The sequence below is a fragment of the Ylistrum balloti genome, unplaced genomic scaffold (genome assembly GCF_031769215.1).
Source record: "Ylistrum balloti isolate Yb309-2 unplaced genomic scaffold, AGI_CSIRO_Ybal_v1 Utg372822, whole genome shotgun sequence".
NCBI lineage: Eukaryota > Metazoa > Mollusca > Bivalvia > Pectinida > Pectinidae > Ylistrum > Ylistrum balloti.
The window spans coordinates 1-26,391 of NW_026783169.1; the positions used below are offsets into that span (position 1 = coordinate 1).

At 36.7% G+C, this 26,391-nt stretch overlaps 1 protein-coding gene across 5 annotated transcripts; it reads right to left on the bottom strand.

Annotated features, from left to right (window-relative positions):
* Positions 1–3,695: 3,695 nt before the first annotated feature.
* LOC132564799 (uncharacterized) lies at positions 3,696–25,447 on the bottom strand. Of its 5 annotated transcripts, none has more exons than XM_060229425.1 (5): positions 25,239–25,447; positions 10,860–10,941; positions 9,787–9,852; positions 5,519–5,576; positions 3,696–5,197 (listed from the first exon to the last, which is right to left on the bottom strand). In XM_060229425.1, exons 4-5 carry the CDS (start codon positions 5,556–5,558, stop codon positions 3,978–3,980), a joined length of 1,260 nt encoding a protein of 419 aa, XP_060085408.1. In that variant the 5' UTR covers positions 5,559–5,576; positions 9,787–9,852; positions 10,860–10,941; positions 25,239–25,447; the 3' UTR covers positions 3,696–3,977. The 5 variants fall into 5 exon arrangements, with proteins under 5 accessions (XP_060085408.1, XP_060085405.1, XP_060085404.1 ...); XM_060229422.1 differs by adding an exon at positions 5,996–8,142 and having other exon boundaries at positions 3,696–5,576; XM_060229421.1 differs by having other exon boundaries at positions 3,696–5,576.
* Between the last annotated feature and the right edge of the window lie 944 nt (positions 25,448–26,391).

Below are 26,391 nucleotides of genomic sequence, written 5' to 3' on the forward strand. Positions count from 1 at the left end.
ATATATTAAGTGTTACTAATTACAGGGGTTTTTGTTCTCAAGCTTTTCAATTAAGTTTGAAATACTTTACTTACTTGTATGAGAACTACATTTTCAATATCATAGCAAACAGATGGTAGTGACACAATCTGGTTTCTATTAAAAAAAAGTACACGAACCTTGTAACTATAACTTCTTAGATATAAAGTATACAATTTTATTGTGAGTACTCGTCATCTTCCGACCATTTACATGTGTAAACCGTTTTATGACATTGTTTTAATACGTCACCGCAAAAAATGTTTTTACTTGATACCAGAACAGAGAACAAACGTGCGTTTTCCGCAGGAAAGTAAATCTATTTCACTTAAAAAGTGTATTTAATTTCTACTGAAGAGGAACGGAAAATGAAACACTTTGACCAAAAGGTTTTTTGTGTGATTTTCATTCCCCTTTAGTTTAATAGCCTAACCTCGAATACCATGAGATAATCTGATGGAACAGACAACGGGAATGTGGGTACAACCCTGTCCGAGGAAGCGAGGAACTCTGGGAGAAAAAGTGACGTCACAGTCTCTTCCTTTGGAGGCCAAGATACGATAGGTCGGTATTGAAATTCAGGCAGGGTAATCTGTTAGATTTTTGTGTTGTCAGCGCCCATCTCTTCCCTAAAATGTTATAAAATGGTTTACTAAACATCAGTTGCCACCTACAACCCGATAGGTTTGATTTCCGACCGTGTAATTTGGTATATTTTTCGATTTATGCAGACTTAAGTTTTGGCGGGAACCTCGTGTCGTGATTGAGGGGAACGTTCGCTAGCTGTTGAAATTTTGTTAAATAGTGGATAATTCGAGAATTGGTATTCTCGGGGAGTAGTTTTCTCTCGTTCGGTGAGGCTAATTTTGTGTGCCCCCCTCGCCAAGACGAACGTAGGAGAAGGCGGTAGTGTTGAGTTGGACTTTGTAAATTTGGAGTCGGTCACGTGGCGGAGATTTGTCCGTTCGGCGAGGTTTGAGACTCGCTCCGAGGAACGGTGTCAGATTCCGTGGGCCGAGAGTTAATTTAGCTAGAGAATTCCGACAACCACGACATTGGTTCCTGCCTGGTAGTTAGTTTAGGTAAAAGTTTGTTTATTTCAGGTGGCTTCTGTACATTGTTAGGGTTAATTAAAAACACTCACTGAGCCGGTTAAATGTCTTTCATGCTAAACTTTACTCTTGTAAAATATATAATAAATTGTTGAATCTGTTTAATTCTTCTCGTCATTATTGCCAGTACTTGGTCGAAATTTGTTAGTGAAATCTGCAAGCGAAAGCGGCAGTCGAACCCATTGGGCACTTTTATTATTGTAACTACAGAGGTGACGTCCGCGGGGCGGCCACTAGCGGGTCGCGAGACGTCGTTCGTTACAGACGTCTGTGTTGAGAGAGGAATGTTCTATGGTTCCGGATCACCTTAAGGATTACGCTTTGGGTGTACCTGAGCTACTTCAGCATTGTAAAGCTGAGAGTACGGTTAGGAAGTACTGCTATGGATATTTACGTTGGAAAAAGTGGGCTAAGGAGAACAATTTTGAGGAAGAATATATCTTCCCTGTAAAACCTTTTCATCTGTGTATATATATATCATTTTTGGTGAAGAACAATGGAACGACTGGTTCTTTAACGGACGCTATGTATGGTGTTAAGTGGGCTCATGATATTGTTGGGAAAGTATCCCCTACTGTGTCTACATTAGTACGGAATGTGTTTGAAGGGACAAAAAGGTTGTTAGCTAAGCCAGTGCAGAAAAAAACAGGCAATAACTATATCAAAGCTTAATGCTGTATATGATAGGATGTTTGATAAAAATAATTTGTATAACCAGAGAATCATTACGATGTGTTTGTTTGCTTACGCAGGTTTTATGAGGAGCGCAGAGGTACTTGCATTGAGGAGGTCTGATATACAAATACGCACTTCACACATGGAAATTTTCATTGAACATTCAAAGACAGATGTGTATCGGGACGGTTCTTGGATAATAGTTAGTAGGACTGGATCGCGGTTGTGTCCGGTATGTAATTTTGAGCTGTATGTGAAGCTGGCTGGTATATCGGATGATTCTGGGGAGTTTGTGTTTAGGAACCTTACTAAGTTGGAAACTGGTAGTTATGTGCTCAGGAAGCTTAATAAGCCTATGTTGTATTCGAGGTTCAGAGAACATTTCATTCAGGCGTTTTCTTCAGTGGTTCCGGATATCAAGAAGTTTGGTTTACACAGCCTTCGTGCGGGAGGAGCTTCAGCTGCTGCCAACGCTGGTATACCGGATAGGTTGTTTAAACGCCACGGGCGCTGGAGATCGGAAACGGCGAAGGACGGGTATATTGAAGACAATTTTCATGAACGGTTGAATGTTTCTAGGCATCTGAACTTGTGACTTTCCTAAATGGATCCTATAATCTGTTTGGGGGCGTATCTAGTACTTTTGGGAGACATTCCCCGTTCTTTATTCTTCATGCGGTACCCTCTGTCGCTGTGAAAATACAGTTGATTTAAACATATTTTATTGCATATAAATATACATAAAGGATTGGGCACAAGTTTTCCAACTTATACTAAACCCGTTCCAAGTAATTAGTATTTAATATAAATGTTGATGATGGCCTATTGTTATATATACATATATATACAATCATAAACACACACACACACACAGAGAGAGAGAGAGAGAGAGAGAGAGTTACAAAAACAACATATACATATAATTCTTACTAAGAACAATAAGTTATGTTGTCTAACACAATCATCATTATAAATACTGATCCACTGTTCTTGTCGTTCAAACTAATCTATTGTCTATCACATCCCGTGCCACCGATGTCTTTCTCCTATAGTTAATGGTTGTTGTTATTATTATCCTATTGGATAATTTAAAGGAGAAATATAATTCCATCCGTTTGACTGGGGAATAAGGATGAAATGAATTTCTCCGTGTTATGTTTTTCCAATAGGTGGCGTGTTGTGTATTAGCACGTGCGGGTCGTGTTAATACATGTGTCCTGGTACCCTGGTCCGTCATTCAGGCGACTCGGGTAGCGCGGTGCACACGCAAATTTTTTTTTGTTTTGCGTAGGTGTAAGGATTTTTTCCTCTAAGCTTATTAAGTTTTGTGGGAAGAATTTTAATAAAAATCAATTGAAATGAATTTTGATAATTTCGTTTGCTATTAAGTGAAAAACAGTATTTAATCATTGAAGTTGTTTTCAAATAAAAGCAAATTGCGCGTGCTTATGAAGAACAATACATGTTTCTGTTAAATACTAAATTATGTGGCAATAAATCATGCGGTACCCTCTGTCGCTGTGAAAATACAGTTAATGGTTGTTGTTATTATTATCCTATTGGATAATTTAAAGGAGAAGTACTGTAACACACTGTACTGTAGTAATACTGTTACACACTGCTGTACTGCAGTAGTACTGTTACACACTGTACTGTAGTAGTACTGTTACACACTGCTGTACTGCAGTAGTACTGTTACACGCTGTACTGTAGTAATACTGTTACACACTGCTGTACTGCAGTAGTACTGTTACACGCTGTACTGTAGTAATACTGTTACACACTGCTGTACTGCAGTAGTACTGTTACACGCTGTACTGTAGTAATACTGTTACACACTGTACTGCAGTAGTACTGTCACACACTGTACTGCAGTAGTACTGTCACACACTGTACTGCAGTAGTACTGTCACACACTGTACTGTAGTAGTACTGTCACACACTGTACTGTAGTAGTACTGTCACACACTGTACTGTAGTAATACTGTCACACACTGTACTGTAGTAGTACTGTCACACACTGTACTGTAGTAGTACTGTCACACACTGTACTGTAGTAGTACTGTTACACACTGCTGTACTGTAGTAGTACTGTCACACACTGTACTGTAGTAGTACTGTCACACACTGTACTGTAGTAGTACTGTCACACACTGTACTGTAGTAGTACTGTCACACACTGTACTGTAGTAGTAGTTTTACATTGTTACCCCCAAACACTACCCACAGAACATCGTCCCTGTCTATACCTACAGCCCATGTCTCCACTCTGTCTGTGTATATGATCCTGAGGAACTCACCACCTCCACTGAGGAGTAGGACCCTACAGCTGTCCCTGTCCCTTATGATGAGGTTCCCCACACTGTCATACACCACATCCCTGGGGTCAAATCTTACACGTCCTGTTTGTGGTGTTTGTTTATATGTACTGGGGATGTCACCTCTATATACAAACACTTCCTGGAAGTCAGTATCCATGACAACAACACGTTCCTTTCCATCACCACCGTCACTTTCATAGTTGAAATCAGTCACTGTGACATTGTGAGTTACTGGACACTCTGACATCCTCCATGGTGAATACACTAATGGTTTCCCAGTCCCTACAGCCATTGTAGTGAGTACCATTTGACCTTGTGTAGTAAATTTACAGATGTGTTTGTCCATCCCCACAATGATATGGTTACTGGCTGTAACACATATACACAAGGGTGTCTCCTTGGTTCTGAATTTGTTTGTAAGTCGTCCTGATACCAGCTCCATGATGTTGTTTTGTCTGTCACAGACCCACAGTGTGTGTGTTGTGGGTGATAGACTGATGTCTCTGATGCCAGCCGTGTGTTTGACCTTCTGTACTACTTTACCTTCCCTGTTAAGGAGAGTTAATGTATCAGTGTAATTACTGGTCCACACCTGACCATCAGTGGTGGGACATATAGACCCAATGTTACATGGAGACTCCCACTCCTTCACCACTTTGGTCTCTGACAGTGGTGTTTTACTTATCACTGCTTTCTTCCCTTTTACTCCTGTTTGTTGTTGTTTAGAGGATTGTTCCTGGTCACCTGATGCTAAGACTGACCGATCCTGGTCAGCTGATGTTTGACCTGAGGTGGTAACTGTCCCTAAGGCCAGTTGTAGATGATGTTGTGGAGTTGTGTTAGGTGTGAAGCTGGCCGTACCCAGGACAGGATTCACTGGGAGATGTATTGACGGATGTATTTCACACTCTGTGTCGTAGATTTCCAGGTGAGAACCTTGCTGGAGGGCCACCTTACATTCCTGTAGTTGTTGTTTTAGTTGCTTGTTGTACGTCTCCAGGTCTTTTTTGTACTTTAGAATCAGCCTGGCATTGTCCTCTTCCATCTGTTTGTAAACTGAGAGTGTCTGTGCTGTAAGCAAATCAAGGTCTTGTTTAATTTTATCTGTTTGAGATTTTAACTTGAGTGAAAATTCCTCAAAATTGCTGGTGTTGTTTTTAAGGAGTGTATCCACAGAAGATATATATTCCCTGACTTGTTTCAGGTCATTTTGTTCTGTTTTATCAATAAAACTTTTGATATTTTGTTTCTTTTGAGGAGTAATTGCACTGAGTTCACAAACATCATGACCTTTGTGAGTTGATAGTAAACATGTAAGGCAGATAAGTTGATCACATTTCTCACAATAAAGTTCCAGCGGTTTCTCTTTATGTTGAATACATGTTTTCTGACCTTTAGGACGGAAAGCGGTTTGACCGATGGGTGTTGCCATGGTGAAGATCAGTGAAATCTGAAAAGAAAAAAAAAGACTTGTTATATATATTTGTAGTTGTTAAAGTAACAAAAACAAAATTGCATTTTCATAAAATAATGAAAGACCCTACAGGTATATTGGTGTACACCACTGTTTGATTTTAATTTGTTCTTTAAAATCTTTCCTTGTATGGCCCTGTAATTATCATGGGGGATTTTAATGCCCGTTTACAAGGCTCACGTGTTCCCGGATACGAAGATCAACGTGGAAGAATTCTTCAAAATTGTCTAGACCGTTTACAGTTGTTTGCGCTGTCAACTTCCAACCTCTGTAAAGGTCCTTTACATTCATATGTTCACTCAAAGGACGGTCCTACCTCCCTTATTGACCACATTATAATTAACACTAACTTGTTAGATCTTGTGAGTGAATGCTCTATTTTAGAACGTGGTTACCTTGACGTGTCGAACCACAGACCGATGATTTGTGAATTGGTATTTCCTAAGTTGGCTTCAGACGAAAATTCTTGTGAAAAACACTATCGTTTGTCTTTCAAATGGATCACCACAGGAGTCGCAAGGAATGTTGATGACTACCGTCAAGATCTTGTCTCACGTATCAATCTTTCATCCCTCCACACTGTACAGGAATTTAATTCCAAGGAAGCGGTTGACGATTACTCACGCGAGCTTCTGTCGTGTTTGCTAAAAGCATCAGAGCATACTTTGCCAAAACGTAAATTTTGTAAATTCTTGAAACCTTATTGGAACGATAAGCTCAGAGATCTTCATCGTAACATGTGGAAGTGTCGTCAAGTGTGGGTCAGTCAAGGTCGACCCCGTAATTCCTTATCCTACCGTAATTATAAGGAAGCCAAACGTGTTTTCAGAAACAGACACAGACAGGTGTCCGAGGAACACATTGTTAATTTAAATACTGAAATTGAAAACTATGCTGATCTGAATCAGAAGTCTTTTTGGTCGATGGTAAGAAAACGTTGCTCAAAAACATCGGGCGTCGCTGGGGCTGAAATGAATTTTAACGGCGACGTTATCCGAGATCCTAGCCGACTTGCGCTTCACTGGGGAAAATATTTTGCAGATGTTTATTCCTATTCATCCTGCGAGTGTTTCGATGCCCAGTTTAAGGAAAAAATTGACGACTCTGTAAAACGTATTCTTTCTACCCATGATTTAGGTAATGTCTCTTTTGAAGATTTCTCTTTGGATGAGGTCAAACGCGTCTGCAAGACACTCCCTACAGGCAAGGCGGCGGGATATGATCACATAGTCTATGAACACTTAATTTTTGCTGATGATATTTTGTACTATTGCCTATGCATGTTGTTCAACGCCTTCCACAGATTAGAATATGTTCCACCTTTGCTCACCAAGGGGCTTATTTGTACTTTATACAAAGGTCATAACAAACCTAAATGTGACCCTGATAGTTATCGAGCAATTTCCTTACTTCCTGTTCTTTCAAAAGTTTTTGAAAAATTACTACTGGTGCGTTTAGAGGCAACAGATCTCTTCAAGATTAATCCTTTGCAAAATGGTTTTCAAAAGAATGTCAGTAGTACAATGACCTCTTTCTTAGTACATGAATCGATTTCCTATGCCCGTGAAAACGAAAGTAAGTTGTTTGCTTGCTTCCTTGACGCTGCCAAAGCCTTTGATTGCGTCTGGCATAATGGCCTTTTGTTTAAATTGGCTAATATTGGTTTTAACTCGAAATTCGTCCATATTATTGCTTCACTATACGAAAATATGTTTAGTGCCGTTCTTCATCAAGGGTTTGTTTCCGATTGGTTCAAAGTTTGCCAGGGCACGCGTCAGGGAAGCATTATCTCCCCTTGGCTGTACACTGTTTTTATTAATGATTTACTGAATGAACTGTGCTCATCAAGTTATTCATTTTCTATCCATGGCACCAACGTCACTTGCCCGACGCAAGCCGACGATATCACATTGCTCTCACTTTGTAAACGTGGCCTGGACAATCTTATGGATGTCTGCTATGCGTACAGCATTAAGTGGCGTTTTATGTATAATGCATCTAAGTCAACTGTCATTGTCTTTAATGAAAGCAAAAATGCCTATTCCAAAAACACCCGAAAATGGGTTCTGGGTAATGGGATTGTTTCGGAGTCAGCCAATACGAAACATGTCGGCATTTTTCTTAACAAGTTCAAAATTGGATCTCCAGATATCCATGACATTGTTAACAGGCTACGCAGTCAATGTTTTGCGCTACTTAACTGCAACTTTTTTGATACTGGTATGAACCCTATCACGGGTGTGAAATTATACAAGTCTGTTGTTATGCCAAGATGCCTCTTCGGCTGTGAACTCTGGTTTTCTCTGACAGATTCAGACTGGTCTCGCATTGAAACTGTACATCACCTTTGTGCAAAACTCATTCAAAGGTTCTCTCGTCGCACACGTTCAGACATCGCTCTAAGCATGTTAGGTCTTACTTCTATACAAGTCGAGGTCGATTTAGCCAAACTTCGTTTTTTTGCTAGTCTATGTAGACTTGATACTCATTTTTCCGCTAAAAGATTGTTTATGCTTCGTCTTTTTCATAGTTATTTTGAAGTCTGTAAAGAAGAAAAAGATCTTGTCTCAGATGTTTTGAACATATTTCATGAGCATGATTTACTTGATGTGTTACATACATTTTTGCAATCAGGGTACTTTCCATCGAAACAAAAATGGAAATTTTTGACAAAAAATGTCTTATTGCGTAATTACACTACTGACTGGAAACAACGTCTTCTTCTCAGCAGTGACTTTTCTAGGTTTAACTATTTGCAAATCGAAATTAGGCCTTCAAATATCTGGCTTCTTTCAAAACGTTTCCCATCTTTGGATAACATTTGTGCTAGCGTTGCTAAATTATGGACTATGTCTCCTTCTTGTCAGCTAATGTGTGCAAAGTGCAGCACGTTTGTAAATGACGCAGTCGCACATTGTTTATTAGACTGCTCACATATAGATATTTTGTCTCTACGTGATGATATATTTACCAAAATTGTAAATGATTACCCTGTACATGTTTATATAACTGTTGACCAGGCTTCTCGTGAGGCTCAGGTAGCCACATTTCTCTGTTCTCCTCCCGAAAATATTCAAGACATTTTCGGAGGATACGATGACCTTTTCTTCCACTTTTTACGTGATTGTTGTGTGTTCTCCGAAAAGGTGTCTCGCCTTACATTTCAGTAACTTCTTTTGATAAAAGGTTGCTATCATCGACTGCATTGGTGTCATTTGGAATGCTTTAGTAATTTAATTGCTCACTTTCTCTTTCTGGATATTTACTTCTTTATTTGATCGACAACTAATCTCACTATCTTGTGTACATGTATCTTAAAATATGTTAATATCTTTTTCATTTATTTGTAACTCTTCATCTTTTGGAGGAATAAAGAAATGAATGAAAGATATCTGTCAACCATGTTGTTTCTCTGACCAGTTCCAAAATAAAAAGGCAAAACTAGGGGCCAAACAGAAACCTACATATGGAATTTGAGAAAGATCCATCCAGTAATTCTCAAGAAAGAGAAATTATTTTTCTTAGCAAAAATTCCAAGATGGCTACTTATCACCCACTGTGTTTTTTAATCAGTCCCTAAATCAAAATAGCAAAACAAGGGACCAAGTGGAACTACAGATGAGATTCAACAAAGTTTCAATCATTACTTCATCAAGAAATAGTAATAACAAACTTTCATTGTCAAAATCCAAGATGGCCACCAGCTGTTAACAGCCATTTTGTTTCTACTGATCAATCACAAAAGAAAAAGACAAAAAGGCACAACTTGTGACTAAGGAAAACCTACATATTAAATTTGATCTCTAAAGAAATACACAGATCACAGACATAGGGCATTTTAAATAACCCACCATCATTAGATGGTGGGCTAATGAAAGGTACACAAACATTATATATGTAAGATTGGGTGAAATCATGGCACCTCATACAGCATTCATAACAAGATAATTTGGTTTTCTACAAACACACAGCCTCACCAATGTGAACCCATACATGAAGTATAAAGTCCCAGTGATTAGAAATGTAGGACAACTTTTTTCTTTAATTCAGATTAAATGTCAAATGTAGACAGAGTGACCTGTTTTTGATAAAAGACACATCTCAGCAAATATGACATACTAGTGACAAGTAGTGTAGGTGATACGGCTTGGACACATTCCCAAAATTAATTACATGCAAAACTCACCTTTTATATATGCCTTCAGCAAAACATGCTGGATATGAATTTTTCAAAATTAGGTCACCAAAATTTCTGAAAATAGCAAAAACAATATCTAACCATCCTTGAACATACAAAGAATTTGTAATATGAAGATTACATAACAAGAGGCCCTAGGCCTTAACAGTCATCTGAGTATAAAGACCTATAAGAAAAAGGCCAAATAGGCCTGAATTGCTCAACTACTCTAAAGCTTACAAAGAGGACATTGTAGGTTCATAAAAATATTTTCTGAAAACTTGAAATCCTCTTCCATATACATGCTTCTACACAGATACCATGACCCCGGACCTATTGCTTGTTGAAAGAAATTATTAAGATCTCGACCCCTTTGACCCCAGAGATCTTGAAAGCAGATCGTGGTCAATCATTTGAATAAATTTGGTAGTTCATCATCAAACTATGATAAAGATCCAATATCAAGAGCCTGGACCTTTCGGTTAACAATTTTACCATATTTCACCCCTGTGACCTTTAAAACAAGGTCAATCAAATGAACTCAAATGGTAAACCCTTCAGCCCAGCATGCCACAGACCCAATATCAGCCTTTTGGTATATGATAAAGTTGTTAAAGATTTCAACATATTTGACCCATATGACCTTGAAAGTGGGTCAAGGCCATTTATTTTAACAAGGTAGCCCGTTCTCATTGCATGCTACAGGTCCAATATCAGCACCCTGATTTATTGGTTACTGGGAAGAAGTTGTTTACAAGATTTCAACATATTTGACCCCTGTGACGTTGAAAGTCAGTCAATAATTTTAACAAACTTGGTAGCATTTCATCCCATCATGCTACAGGCGAAATATAAGAACCCTGGGCCTTTTGCTTATTAAGAAGTCATTGGAATGGAAAGTTTATGCATGGTACATGGCGGTTGGCACAAGACAATGGATAAAACACAATTGCCTAACAAGCGATTATTGTCTTCGGCTTTGATTATCAACCAGGTACGAGATCATACTTACTGAGGACGTGTGATTGTTCTGGTTCTTAGATCATAATATCACAGATCAATCAATTTTCCACACCACTTACCAAATGTTTTACCAAATTTTCTACTGGACAAGTGCTTTCTGTTTCATCACCAACTGTGACTCACCACACTGCTATCTTTAACCTATTCAATAGATAAGGAAACATAATGAAATTGTGTTATGTTTGCTTGATGTAGTCCAGGCATTTTATAGTTTACCTCAAACTTACTGCATCAGCTTATAAAAGAAAATTGTTCATTATTTGTATGTTTTACTTTGGGTTTTTTTGTCAATTTTTTGTTTGTTTTTCAAAATTATTTGTTTGTTTATTTTGCTGTTTTTTGTTTTTAATTTTTTTTGTGTTTGTTTTTCATTTGATTGTAATAAAAAAATTGCCAAAAATCTACTTTTGGAAACCTCTTATGTACCAATGGATAAGGGAAACTATCAGTATTGTAGGACCAATATATATACAGCACAGATCAACTACAAAAAGCAAATGAAAAACATTGGGAAAATATTGTACCATTAATTCCTGATGCATGCTTACAAAAGTATCGCAAGTCAGAATAATATACATCCTTTTCATGCCATTTAAGAGAAATACATGTACATCATTTACCAAAATAAATACAACTGTAGCAATAAAGTAAACATTCCTTATCAATATGTCACTGGAATAACACAGTTTATGTTATTTTAATAAAGACTACTAAAAAGACCAAAAAAAAAAAAACTTGTCTAGTCATTAAACAATGGGAGAAAACTGCAATACATAAATTTTTGAAAAACCATTTAAAGTTTTAAAGAGAACAAAAGCTGTCAAGTAATAAACAAGAGGCCCATAGGTCTTTCGCACTAGGTGAGCTAAAAAGGAAATAATGGAACTAGATTCAAATACTTAAAATAACTAAGGGAAATAACTCTTCTAAATATTGTCATGCCTAAATTCTGTTAAGTAATGCTGCTTTAAAGTTGAGAGAGATCTCATAAAAAAAAATTCAATACTGAACAAAAAGGCATCAACTTTTTGTAAAAATAAATATGCTGTTCAGGAAATACAATTTCACCAAACTTAACACAATTACAATACAAAATACATCAAATGATTTACTCCATATATTGATATAAAATCAAACCAACCAGGGGAATATGGAAGTCCTGCATCTGTAATATCATTATCCTTTCTGGAGAAGTGGCTTTTCCTAAAGGCCAGAAGACAGAGGAACAGACTGATGACAAATGGACAAATTGGTCTCAGAGCAGTAGAACTTGTACATTAATTAATCAAATCAGATGTTTTTAAAGCCATTCCAGATTGAGCCTCCAGTTGTAACTATGTTGATCCAATGAAACAAACACCCCTATTATAGTGCATTTGCACCCTTGAAGTGTCGTGAAATAGACAATCCTGAAACTTACATTTTTGCGTTGATTACATTTCCCCAAGTCAAGGTTCATGTAAAAGGTTGAATAAATACTTTCAATGTTTGTAATATGTGTATAACCAAGCATTTGGGCTGAAAATGGCTGTTGAAGTCAAAATCGTTAATTTTGTGTTTTTTATGTCTATAAAAATTTAATTATTATACCTATACCTGTAAACTGTACTTTAAAAAAATAAATGAAAATGAATACAAAAACATTGGAAATGGTAATAATGAGTCAAAATGCCAAGAGGGTGAACAGTGCTATGTTTTGTGATTAATTAAAACACAAGTTTTAAGAGATGGGTTAAAAACTGAAAGTGAAATAAAATGCTGAAAGAACAAAAGGCAACAAGGTTTTGAAATACTGTTGAATCAAAATGCTGTTCAAGAAAAAAAATTTGTGTTAAAAATACACGAGGTCCCAGAGGATCTTTTCCCTTCTTCTCTCTTATCTTTTCTGATTTTGCTCTTAACGATAAGAAATTTGAGCATTCCTTTGCAGAAATAGCAATGATAATCTTTACCTGCCAAATCCAAGATGTTTGCCTGGAAGCCATTTCGTTTTTCTGATCAGTCCCGAACTCAAACAAGCACAACTCGGAACAAAGAGGACCCTATACATAAAATTTGAAAAGATCTATGGATCAATTTGCTAGAAATAGCGATAAAACACTTTATAAAATCAAATTCCAAGATGGCCACCTGTTCGCCATTTTCTTTTTCTTACCAGTACAAAAATCAAACAGGCACAACTAAGGATCAAAGGAAATATACACATGAAATTTGAGAAAGATCTATGCATTAGATATCTAGAAATAGTGATAAAAAACTTTCAAAACATTTTTTTTTCTGATCAGTCTAGGGAAAAAGGGAAACCTATATAGGAAATCTGAGAGAAATCCACCCAGTACTTCTGAAGAAATAGCAGCAATAAAATTTTCTTGACAAAATCCAAGATGGCCGCATGTACGCCATTTAGTCTTTCCGATCCAACCTAAAATCATATGGGACATTGGGAATCTACTTAGTACTTCTTAACAAATAGGGATAACAATCTTTATTCGGTGAAATCCCAAGATGGCTGTCTGTTGGCCATTTTATGTTTTGGATCAGTCCCAAAATCAAATGGGCACAACTAAAGAACAAGAGGAGCTTATACATGAAAGGTGAGAAAGTTCTTTGAAGTATTTCTCAATAAATAACAACAAACTTTCAAAGTCAAAATCCGGAATAGACCCAAAATCAAATAGGCACAACTAGGGACCATTGGTAACCTACATCTGAAATCCAGTACTTCTCAAGAAATACACTTAAGAACATTGTTTACAGACAGACAGATGAAAGACCATGGATGTAGGGTGTTTTGAAAAGCCAACCCATTTGATGATGGTGTGGTAACATAGGATAATGAATCATGAAAAATGCTTACACATTTTAGCAGACACCTGGCCCCAATGTTGACTTTTTTAACAGACTGAGTTTTGTTCCATAATACATTTTGTTCCTGGTGTTTTTATTATAGTACACTAAATGTAGTTTGGGTAAATATATAAATACAACTTAATTATTCGAAATAAAGTATTTTAGTCTTTATGTTGTAATAACTAACAAATCTAGATGCAGAATATTATTCTAGAGTGATAAAAGAGTTGTTGTCTGTCAGAGTTACCTCCCTTATATCATCACACAAAAGTATTCCATGTTTGCTTGATGATAATATATTTTCATTTAATTTATTGACAGAATAATTGTATGTGTTGATTTGAAGTGTCTATGTAAATATCCTGGTACTTGGGTATTGAGTTTGTAATTATCAAAAAGCACACGTCAACATTGTGCATTGTTTGCAAGATGACAACACAGTATGTGAACTGTAGGCGAAAACAAACCCAATCAGTAATTATATAAAACATAAGAGTTACCTTACGTGGAATGACTCCTACTTTTTAATTGCTTTGATTATGACTTATTTTATCCAGATACAACGCACATTTGTCATTTGTAGTAATTATAAATACATACGCAATTAATAAGCAGCTCATTTTAAAGCTTGGGTCTTTTTCATATTAACAAATAACCTTATTGACGGAACATCAGACTCGTGTGTTACTGACTACAGGGACGTAAAATATATGTTCTCTGACGATTTAAGGCGGTGCCCCATCCCATGTACATACCACGTACAGGCGGGACTGGAGCTATATCCATGCCCAAACTGTTTAACCACGGACTACAGATTTGAAAGTCTATGCTTTAACCTGATTTTTTTCTCTCAATGTCATCATTTATAAATATTACACAAAAGTTACGTCAATTTGCATCTTAAATACATCTATCACACCATTTTGCGCGGAAATTTCCCTCCTCTTCTATTCCTCTGTCGTCTGCAAAGGCGGTTTCTGTCAAAGTCGTCGGAACGCTTTAAAGTTTGAATCTTTATGTAGGGGAAGTAACTCCGATAATATTAAGCTTCTGCTTCGTGAAATTCTTCTTGTAAACTTTATTTTATTTCATTTTTTCTCTTTACAATGTACATAGTTGCATCAAATAACAATTGAAATTGGATTTGGAAACAAGTTTGACAACTTATATTAATCCATCTCCAGTTAGAAGAGACGCATGCGGAATTGAGGACGTAGGCTGTCATTATAAGATAATATGTGAGAAAAAATAAATCAATATGCTATCTTATAGATAAAGAACAAAAAGAAAATAAAAGGGGGGAAGAGGGGGGGGGGGTGCGTTGCTCAGTTATACCTCAAGTACAGAATTTACTATGAAAACACAGTAAAGACCGACCCAGACATGAATGTATTGGAGAAAAGAGACATCATTCAAATCTTTTGGAGTTAAGGATATAATCCTGAGTACATGAAAAAATTAATGCATTTTCGTCATATGACAGCTCGTCATCACCGAATAGTAACAGTTTAGTAGTTATTGGACGATTTATTGTAGAAAAGGAACGTAAACAAAATCGAGAGAAAAGACGGCAATGTAACAGATAATGATCATTAGTCTCCTCGTTTTCCATACATGAACATAAAGGACTATCAATAAGATTTCTACGGTATAAGTAAAATTTTAAAGAGCTACATTCCATTCTTAATCTAGAATGGTGAATCTGACCCATCCTGCTTCCGATATAGTAGAACAGTGGAACTTTATGTGAATAATCAAAGAGGTGATTTTTCAGTTTGAAAATCGATAGGTCATTTTTTATTTGGTCTGGCAAAGAGTTCCAGAGTACAATAACAGAAGGAAGAAATGATTTACTATATAAATTAGTACGACAGGAAATTGGGCGAAAGTTGCTGCCAACTCGGGTATTATGGTCGTGAATATGATTGTTTCGTTGTGGAAGAATATTCTGTAAGTATTGCGGAGCGAGACCGTGCTCCATTTTATGAAAACAAATAATTTTGTGATATTTACGTCTTTGTTCGAGTGGCAACCAGTTCGTTTCAATATACAATTTTACTCTGCTAGTTAGTCTAGTACCCCCAGTTACAATTCTAGCTGCTTCTAATTGGAGATCTTCCAACAAGTCGGATTGGGCTTTAGTTAGACAGTCCCAAATAATGTCCCCGTACTCTAATATAGGTCGAATGAAAGAGAAATACATAGTTTGAAGACTTTTGCGATCTAAAGTAAACTTAAATTTCCGCAAGATGTTAATTTTGGAAGATAACTTGGATTTTATGTAATTAAAGTGTTCGTTCCAACCTCCATTCCCAGACAGATACAGACCAAGATGTTTATGAGAAGTAACTTCCGTAATGACAGTATTATTCATGAAAAGAGGGGGATGGGGAGGTGTAATAGATTTCTTACTTATTAAGACAGTTTCAGTTTTAGCAGGGTTGAAAGTTGAACCACTTCTTGAACCATTCATAGACTTTATTAAGGTCGCTATTCAGTATGTCGGCGCTGGCTCTAGGAGTGTCGATAATGGTGTACAGGGAAGTATCATCAGCAAATAACTTGATGATGGCATTAATATCCTTAACGATGTCATTAATAAAGAGGGGACCAAGAATGGAGCCTTGGGGAACACCAGCTTTTACTTCTGACCAATTCGAACTTTTACCGTTAATTACAACTCTCTGTTTGCGATCATAAAGGTAATTTCCAAACCAACTTAAAAGTGAACCAAGCTGGAAAGTTTTAGAAGAAGTGCCATACCCGGTCGAACGCTTTACTTACATCGCAAAAGAAGTATTTCCTTACCGTTGTCTAGTGCAGAATAAAAGTGAATTATTGCAAGAAGTTGGTTGATAGTGAATCACCATGTATAAAACCTGACTGATGGGAGGATAGGAGAGAGTTAAATTGTAAGAAATTATAGACATGTTTATACACGCATTTTTCCATGAGTTTGCCAACTATAGATAACAGGGATATGGGCCTATAATTAGTAAGAATAGACCTGCTTTCTTTTTATGTTACATTTGCCTTTTTCCATTCTAACATCGATCTATTAAAAAGTACAGAGAGGGTTGCACACGATATCTACAGATTCTTTCAGCAATCGTGGATTTATGATCTGGACCAACAGCTTTGCAAGATTCATTAATAAACATATGTTAAAATTAGATAAATTATTGTTACACTGCAAGAAGTTGGATTCGTCTATAGACGATTGGGCACAGAAGAAGTTATTAAATAGGCAAGTTTTCTCAGTCATCTGGGATAAAAGTACCATTGTGAAGTAGAGGTGGTATACAGAATTTTCCAGAGTTTGGTAACAGTAAATGATGTCCTTTGCATTGAGTTGTGAGGGAGAGAGTTTTTTACATAGATTTGATATATTTCACTTTAGCCTGCTTTATTGTATTAAACATTATAGATACGAAATTTGTTTATACACGCATTTTTCCATTTGTGTTTGCCTAATCGTCACAGTTTTGTAAGGAATACACATTTTGGCGATACAAGAACGGTATTAGTAAAGTTTTTAACGGAAACAGAAGTACTATTCCAATTTACAGCTTTTAGAACAAATTAAAATTACCATGATCAAAAAGCCAAACGATGACTGATGATCAACTAAAAGGTTAGAAAACCTTCCCCAACAACACATTTAGTAACTAACAAGTTGTCACCTGTTATAACAATATTGGATAAACCTGTATTATATAGCTGTATTATAAGCTAGCGGTAGACTGTGATATGTGAGACCACGTACTAACAGGAGAGTTAGGAGGTCTATAAAAAGTACCATACAAAACTTTCTCTTTCCCAAGAACTATTTCCAACCATACACATTCAATAGTAGGTAGTTCTAGATCTCGCCTTCTTATTGCGGAAATATGGTTTTTTACATAAACTGATATACCTCCACCCATACGAACTGGTCTACAATAGCAGAATGGATCAGCGTAGCCAGGAAGAGTTAAATCTGATGAACTATCGTTAACATTTAGCCAAGTCTCGGTAAAAGATAAGATGGAAAAATTGTTTAATTCTGCGTATAAGATGTCGAGCTTATGTTTGAGACTTTGAACATTAAGATGGACAAAGGAAAAGTTAGTATCAGAACTGATAAGGTCACTGGTAGAAGAGAAAAGAGAGGAGTCAGATGTACTAGTAGAGGAGGGACCTGGATTTATCTCTACGTCACCAGATAATACTAAATGCCATTGACGTAAAACCCATAGTAGGTATGAGTAACATAATATGTCTATAGCATTATGGATAAAATGGTAAAATAACTTGGGCCGGCACCATTGATCAATATGCAATAAGCATGCGCAGATATAAAACATAATGGGATACAAGATCAACAGCAAAAACCTAACACTCAACATGTCAAGGACGGTCACAAAAATTACATAATTTGCGGCCTGTACACAATTATTAGAGACACCAATTCGGGCACGATAAAGTGACAAACTGACAGGCATCTAAGAAATCTCAGTGCGAATCATGAGAAATGAAAAGTGTGCACGAAATGATGTTCTAATAAAAGGTATACTGAGCAACAGGGGGAGGAGATAGTGGGGAGATAATTTGACTAAAAACATGTACAAAATCATAATTGAAGGGAAAGAAAAAAGAAAAAAATTCGAGAGTCAAGGAAAGGGACCCTGACGGGGAATCAATTACAGATGCCAAGGGAGGCGGGGCTAAATAATAGAATGGAGCGATAAGGGTAGTTCCGTACATACATTATTCCGGGAAGGGTCGATTAAATGATAGAGAACAGCAAATACGGATAACTCCGTACATACATTTCTCAAAATAGCACATAGAATTTTCGAATTTGGGGCCGGGGACTATAGTTCTTTACTTCACTAAATAATATTCATTGACTTAACGTATATAAAGATATCCCAACGTCATCAATAACAGCATGTCGTACATGTAAGTAGGGTAATAAGATAACAATCATACAAAATATCAGTGGAACATTAATATATAACAACATAAGGGAAAATGACAACAATTTGCACCTGCATGCATCGTGCGAATATGTACAAATATACATAAATGCTAACAACCAAACTCATCACAGTGGTTACGTCATGCTTATGGTTGCTGAAACCACTGCCACCAACGACCAGGGGAAGTAGCTAATACTGAAGTGTGTGAAAAAAAAAACAACTTACAATTACTTATGGTAGCAGTGGTTTACTGCACTGGTCAAGGGAGGTAACCGCTGCGAGGAGTTTGGCAAACAACCACTCACATGTACATGCATACGCTCACCTGCACACAGACGCACGCTTGCACAAGCGTATGCACGCGGGTACGTGCTTACCTATATTCACCACACACCTGACACTCTATCATTAATGTATAACATAGTTAATTTAATTACAAGTTAAGATAGGTATATATACATATGTGTAAGGTCTGTATACAATGTCGATACAATCGACACATGTTATGTAACTGTATATAGATACATATAAACTGATAGCCTTGCCAATTACCGCCGCCCTGCTGCACCAACGCCTAATGGTCAACACTACTGCGACAGTCAAAGGTCAGTATGACCATTCGGCGGGCACTAGCAACGGCAGAAACAAAGGGAAAGGTTAAATAGGAGTAATGTTTTCACGATTATCAGAAAATTTCAGACCACCTGCATTGAAAGACAATTATGAAATAGTAAAGAAAACAATGGAGAAACAATAGAAAAAAAGGAGTGTCTGTTTAATATAAATTCACGCATTCTAACACCCGTGACACACACTTACAACAATTACTCTTATATTGCCCTTTAGCAATACATCTATGTATACATACAAACGGGCAGATATATTGTGTATACCCACATTCCTACTTATACGGATCTACGGCTACATGTATAGTTGTACTTATATCCCTAGGTATGCAATTTTATCGTGTACTATAATGTATGTAAACCCAGAATAGCATGGCAATGTTCGTACATACTAGTACCCTAAATAAAAAAAAACGGGAATACACTTGTACTTGATCACCATTTAGTTTTCTACTATAAGGTATAGTTATCAATGGGATGAAGTTTACAAAAATTCAATAGGTAGATATAGAGTGACATTCAGGAAACAATTACGACACATGCTAATTATACTGTGTGTGATTGGTCACTTCTACGATTTAAATAACTTGACCAACTGTAAGTTAGTTAATGAAAAATTAAGAATTTAACATCGTGGCAATTGGTAAGTATTACACTGGGACACGATGTATGTATAATGCAACCGGTGTACTACGGATTTACCTCCAAGTCCCATAGATTAGATGGAGTCTCACGTTGAAGGAACTTCTCATAGTCACGACAGCTAGATAACACATGCGTTGCGTCCGAGGCGTCCAATATGAATATTTTGCCGTCCCATGTCCATGTTTTTTTGATGAGACGCTTCCGGACTAGTTCACGGGCCTCATACGCGATCTTGCCTCTAATTTTGGTCAGATCCTCATTTATGGATACGTGCTTCAGATCGTGTTGTTTTTTCAGCTTAGGGGTGGATCTAAGAAGTTTCTTCTTCGTCTGGTAGCCCTTCAGCCTCACTATTATCTGTCGCGTTTTCCCGCTGGATGCTGGACCAACCCTATGCGATCGTTCTATGCCGTCTGGTGAGAGTTCAAGCCCAGCTTTGTTCACAAGATCAATGACAAGTTTAGTGGTATCTTCAGACGGTTGTTCGGGTATACCAGATACTCTAACGAGGGGCCGGCGACTGTATTGCTCAAGGTCGTCGACCTTGTCACGAAGGTCAAGGTTTTCTTTAACAAGTGCCTTGTTACTATCAGACAATTTTGAACACTCGGTCTGTAAGCTGTCGATGTGGGATTGTAGTGGGGCGACCGCATCGGCGACAGCACGGGCAATCTCGGACTTTATATCAGTGATGATTGAGTTCTTCACTGCGTTGCTGATGCGAGCAACGCCATGATCAGAGAGGCTAAAGTTGCCCGGGGGTGGGAACTGAGCGAAACTGTGAGATGGTGGCACATTATGTACTTGATGGTACGGAAACATGTTTCCCATATATTGCGTCATGGGAGTTGATGATAACTGCGTATCAGGGGAGACACTGATTGAGTCATTCATTGCAGAATAAGAAGTCGACAAATTTTGCTCACTGTCTAATTTATTCTTTTTATTTCCATGCAATGTATCAGGCGGTGTAGAAGAACTGGACAACAAATGCCGTGGTCTTTTGGAGTCGTTGACTTCCGTACTAGTAGAGTTAACTGGCGTATCGCACATCACTTGACACACAGTGTTTACGTTCTTTTACAGGTACATGTGTACAATGACAACACACCGCGCGTGACTGAATGATTGGAATGTAATGACTCCTCACGCGCGCACGAGTGCACTCGGGCGACACGTATAGTGTCAGTATAGCAAAATAACGTAGGCAAATATCTACCTTGATAAATGAGACATGTAAAAATGTATGTACAAGTTCAATCACCAACAGTATGGCATATGGTACAGCAAACCCCGAGGGTGAAAGTTCCTTGAATCACTTCACATAACAATTTTTTCTCTCACCGTGTTGTCGACAGTGCGAAGTCCTCCATGACCGGGAGTAGATTTCAGTGAAATTCTTAACTATTTCTAACTGTATTTTTCGATTGAAAGATGTTTTCGGTTATATTTTGCGAGTTTGTAGGAAATATTTACAGTCAGAGATCAGCATTCACTTTGTGTTTGTAAAATAATCTAAACTCATTTCATTCATTTTTTATAGAGATTTGCATTAAAAAATAGCATAATTTGGACAGGAATGTGTACATCGTCCTTCAAAAAAGGAGCTTGTAAAAGCCCGTTTCAAAATAAATAAAGCAAATTTTGAAAAAGACTTGCACTAGAAACCAACTTATTATATTCATATTGAAATCACCGTCTTCTATACAACAACATAGGATTTTTTAATAAGTTATAAAGGGCAAATTCGGCGTCCATTGACAGAAGAGGAGAAAATAAATATTGACTAAAATGTTTACCGTTTAACCCCCTCTCCCCCCACCCCTTAAAATGATAGATGTAGGAGCTTTTATGGATTCTCTTAAATTAGGATGGATAAGAAGAATCACTCAGTCATCAGGAAAATGGAAAGTTCTATTGAATTCTATTGTAGAGGTAAAAAAAATTGTTTCATTGTGGAAAAGAGTATGTTAAGTCATATAGTAACAATTGCAACAATATATTCTGGAAAAATGTTTTTAAAAGTTGGGTTAAATTGAATAATGCCTTTCCTATGAGGCAAAGTAAGCCTGAGTCAGTTAAAAAAAATCTTTATGGTACAATAATGACATTCAAGTGGGCAATAGATATGTCTTCTATCCTGTATGGTTTAATGCTGGTATGTATACCATCAATGACCTAATTAAAAATTCTGATCATTTGACATTTTTCTCCTTTGATAAGTTTCGTCATAAATTTGTAATCAATACCAACAGTTTACAGTATTATGGCTTGCTTACAGCCGTCGAGTGTTTCTTGAGAAAACATGACTTCCATCCATTAGGACTATTTCAGCCTTTTATACCACTTCTATGGGAATTTTTTTTATAAAAGTCAAAAAGGTGCCAAAGACTTCTACAATGCTATTAAAAACCAGCTCCGACCCCTACTGGTATTCGAAAATGGAATGATGAGTTTGACTTCGATGATCAGAAGTGGAAAATATTTTAATAATTCCGTTTACTATTACAAAAAGTTCTAAGCTACAGTGGTTTCAAGTAAGGATTATACATCACATTCTGGTTACGAACTCCTTTCTTTTCAATATTAATTCAATACCTAGCCCTTTATGTACACTATGTAATATGGAAAGAGAAACTATCGTTCACTGTCTATGGGAGTGTATAGAGGTACAGACTCTATTGGGGAGATTTGAATCTCTTCTTGATATTTTTCTGATTCCTTTCTGGATAAACAAAGAAACATATTTATTTGGAATTATCCATCCTAATGCTAACACTGTAGATAATCAAATTTTAATTCTCACTAAACACTATGTTTATATGTCAAGATGTCTACAAAAATCTCTTAATTTAAATGCTCTTATAAATAAGATTAAGGATCATTTCCATGTTCAAAAGTACATTTCCAGCAAAAACACTATTATGAAAAATTTTGAGAATAATTGGAAAAAATGGATGCCCATTTTGGAACTATAGTATGTATGCTAACAAGTCTGTTCCCAATGGCCATGGACTTGACTTTACCAAACTGACTTTAAATTTATTGAATTTCCACAAAATTAATGCTATTTTTATTTAATGATTATAACCATCCCAATTCTCTCTCTCTCTCTCTCTCTCTCTCTCTCTCTCTCTCTCTCTCTCTTTTGTTTAGGATGTATACTATTTATATATATATAAATGTATTCATGAGTATGTGTGTGTGAGAAAATATCTTTGATAAGTGCAAGTGATATGATATTGTATGTGTGTGTGTGTGTGTGTGTGTGTGTGTGTGTGTGTGTGTGAGTATTTTGTTAAGCACATGTAAGTTTGCTATGTGAGTGTAAGTGGGTGTGAATGTTGATGAGTGGTAGATACATGCGCATAATGATAAAGATGATGATGATGATGCATGTATATGTGTAAGATATTCAAGTAAGAGCACACAAGTGTGAGGGTCTGGGTGTATGTTTTTGTGTGGTTTCTATGTATATTTGTGTTGTCAAAAAATAAAATAAAAAAAAAAATTTTACCGTTTAAAATACAGACGTAAAACCATGGCAGTTTTGTAAGTAACATGTTAATGTGTACCTCCTTGAATGAATCCTTTCCCTACCTCTGCTACTGCCAGTCCGGAAACGGTACATGGTATATGTACATAAATGTTTTCTAAAATATTTCTGTTTTAGTTTTAATCGATAAAAAGTTAAAATACTGACAAGTGACCGGTGTAAATTTGATGGCAGTGATGTTATGAACTTTACGAAGTGTCTTAATATTGTAGAGTGTATATTTATAACATAAGAATGATTGTCGCGATAGTCTAACAATTCTAAAAAGAGCGTGTTGGCTCGCCGAGAAAGCAGCATAGCCCTTACCTTCTATAAGTAACCAAATTCGATCAAAAGGATTCTTGGGACGAGGCACAATTGTAAAGTTATAATACCCAAACTTGTGAAATCCAAAGTTATTTTGCTTCCAAGTGTCCCCTTATGAGGGAATAAAATTTACTATAATTTATAGAGAAGTATGTTTGTGACATATTCCACTAAACCAGCGAGCTAGTTTTAATAATATGTTGTAGGATAGGATATTTCAGTACCTTGCTAAATTAAAAACCGGAAGTTGTAAATTTGAGACGTGAGAACCGTGATTAACTTATATTGACAGTTTGTGATAAGTTAAATAGCATTATAAGACAGTATCTAATCAGCTGTATTTAGTCAAATCAGTTTTAAATGCATAATGACATTGCGTTGTCATTACAATTGTCTTTGTACAATTCCTTGTTATAACTGCTGATCTACATGTACGGACTAATAAACAGACACTAATACTTCCTTGTTGTGTGTTGTTGCTAACAGTCACGATAAGACCGGTATATTGCGCAGTTGATCTGTCAAGGTTATTTTTTAAAGTTCCGAAGTGTAACTGTTGCGTAGTGTCAGATAATTATATGTTGAGCAGGGAGCTCTACCTAACAACAGATGGAGCTTAATCCTGCCTTACACTAATTCAAAAGATATCTTTCTACTTCTTTCATAATTTTCATAAATATACATTTCAGTATTTTAAATAATTTATCATTTAGTATTTTGTCTCATGTTGTTCTTACTATCACTACTGCTGTTACACTTGTGTCTTTATAGTTAAGTCAGATGACCGTCAAGGTTCGTGGGCCTCTTGTTGTTCCAACTATCACTACTGCTGTTACACTTGTGTCTTTATAGTTAAGTCAGATGACCGTCAAGGTCCGTGGGCCTCTTGTTGTTCCAACTACCACTACTGCTGTTACACTTGTGTCTTTATAGTTAAGTCAGATGACCGTCAAGGTTCGTGGTCCTCTTGTTGTTCCAACTATCACTACTGCTGTTACACGTATGATTTTTTTTATAGCAAATCACAATTTAGCGAATCTTTCCAACCACTACTTTCCCAATCATAGAGGGATACAACAATCGGTAAGTACCAGGTTATCATATTTCAGTAACCACGGCTGTGGTATTGGTAGATGTATGATGTAAAAAGAAATAATACATGTATTGTAAGTATGTATACTTCTGTACTGTGTAATAAGACATACCTATATTGTAGGTACATAAACATGTGTATCGTGTAAGGACATATATCTATACTGTAGGTATATACACATATGTATTTGGTAATAAGATGTTCCTGTAATGTTACTCAATATACCTGCTATACACTCTACCCTATATCACCCTAAAACGGTTGTCAGTTGCCTGTTGCAAAAAATATATTCAACCCTTTCCAACACTCACTACACTTTGGAGCGACTCTAGTACCCCACAAATATTACACGCACCACACCAACCTACATTACCTCACGTGAATACATTACAACTTACATGGATGTTTGATAAAATGAGGTTTCAGGAAGCCAACTCTGTATCTTCACACTTCTGATTGTCAAAAGAAACACACATACAAATGTATCATCACTGTCGACAAAGTTATTGTTCCTCTCCTTCTTCTATTATAGCTCTTTCCCCCCGAATAAACTGATAAATTCCTTGTTATAATTGTTGATCTACATGTCCGGACTAATAAACAGACACTAATACTTCCTTGTTGTGTGTTGTTGCTAACAGTAACGATAAGACCGGTATATTGCGCAGTTGATCTGTCAAGGTTATTTTTAAAGTTCCGAAGTGTAACTGTTGCGTAGTGTTAGATAATTATATGTCACGATCATGGAGCTCTACCTAACTAGAAATGTAGCTTAACTCTCCTTACCGTAATGTAAAAGATCTCTTTCCAGTTTTTCTTTCATTTTATTTCAGTATTTTGAATTATTTATCATTTATTAGTTTGAACGTGAAATTTTATTTCCTGCGGTTTCAAAGATACTGCCACATTAATTATCGATCTAACGCAAGCGGCAGTCATCAGTTCCATGACTTATATAAGGTCAGTGAGCTTCTTGGTGTTCCTACTATCACAACTGTTTTTACATTTATAGCTAAGTCAAGAGACCGTCAAGGTCCGTGGGACACTTGTTCCTTCTATCACTACTGCTGTTACGTTTGTGTCTTTATAGTTGAGTCAGATGACTGTCGTGGTCCGTGGGACACTTGTTGTTCCTATCACTACCGTTGTTACACTTGTGTCTATATAGGTAATCGCAATTTGACAAACCTTTACAACTGCTACTTGCCCAATTATACAGGAACACAATAACCCAGCAGGCATTGTACGTCAAATTTACGTCATATTTTCGTCAAATGATGGTCAGGACGTCATTGACGAGTATTTGACGAAGATCTGACGTAAATACCCTGACGTCAAATTGATGTCAGAAGTAAAACGTCAGATGTACGTCAAGTGGCCAGAAAACCTGACGAAAATAAAATGTTCACAAAATGTTGATTTTGATTTCAGAAACGATCTCGGGTAAGCGTACTGTTACAGAAAATACTGCTTGTCCCACCTCCCGCCCCTTCAGTTCTAGTTTTGTCATGGTTGAAACAACATTCATGTGATATGATACTCTTTATCATT

Bases quoted from the DNA above. Each gene is read 5' to 3' on its own strand.
- LOC132564799 (XM_060229421.1), bottom strand. From the start codon at position 5,558: ATGGCAACACCCATCGGTCAAACCGCTTTCCGTCCTAAAGGTCAGAAA.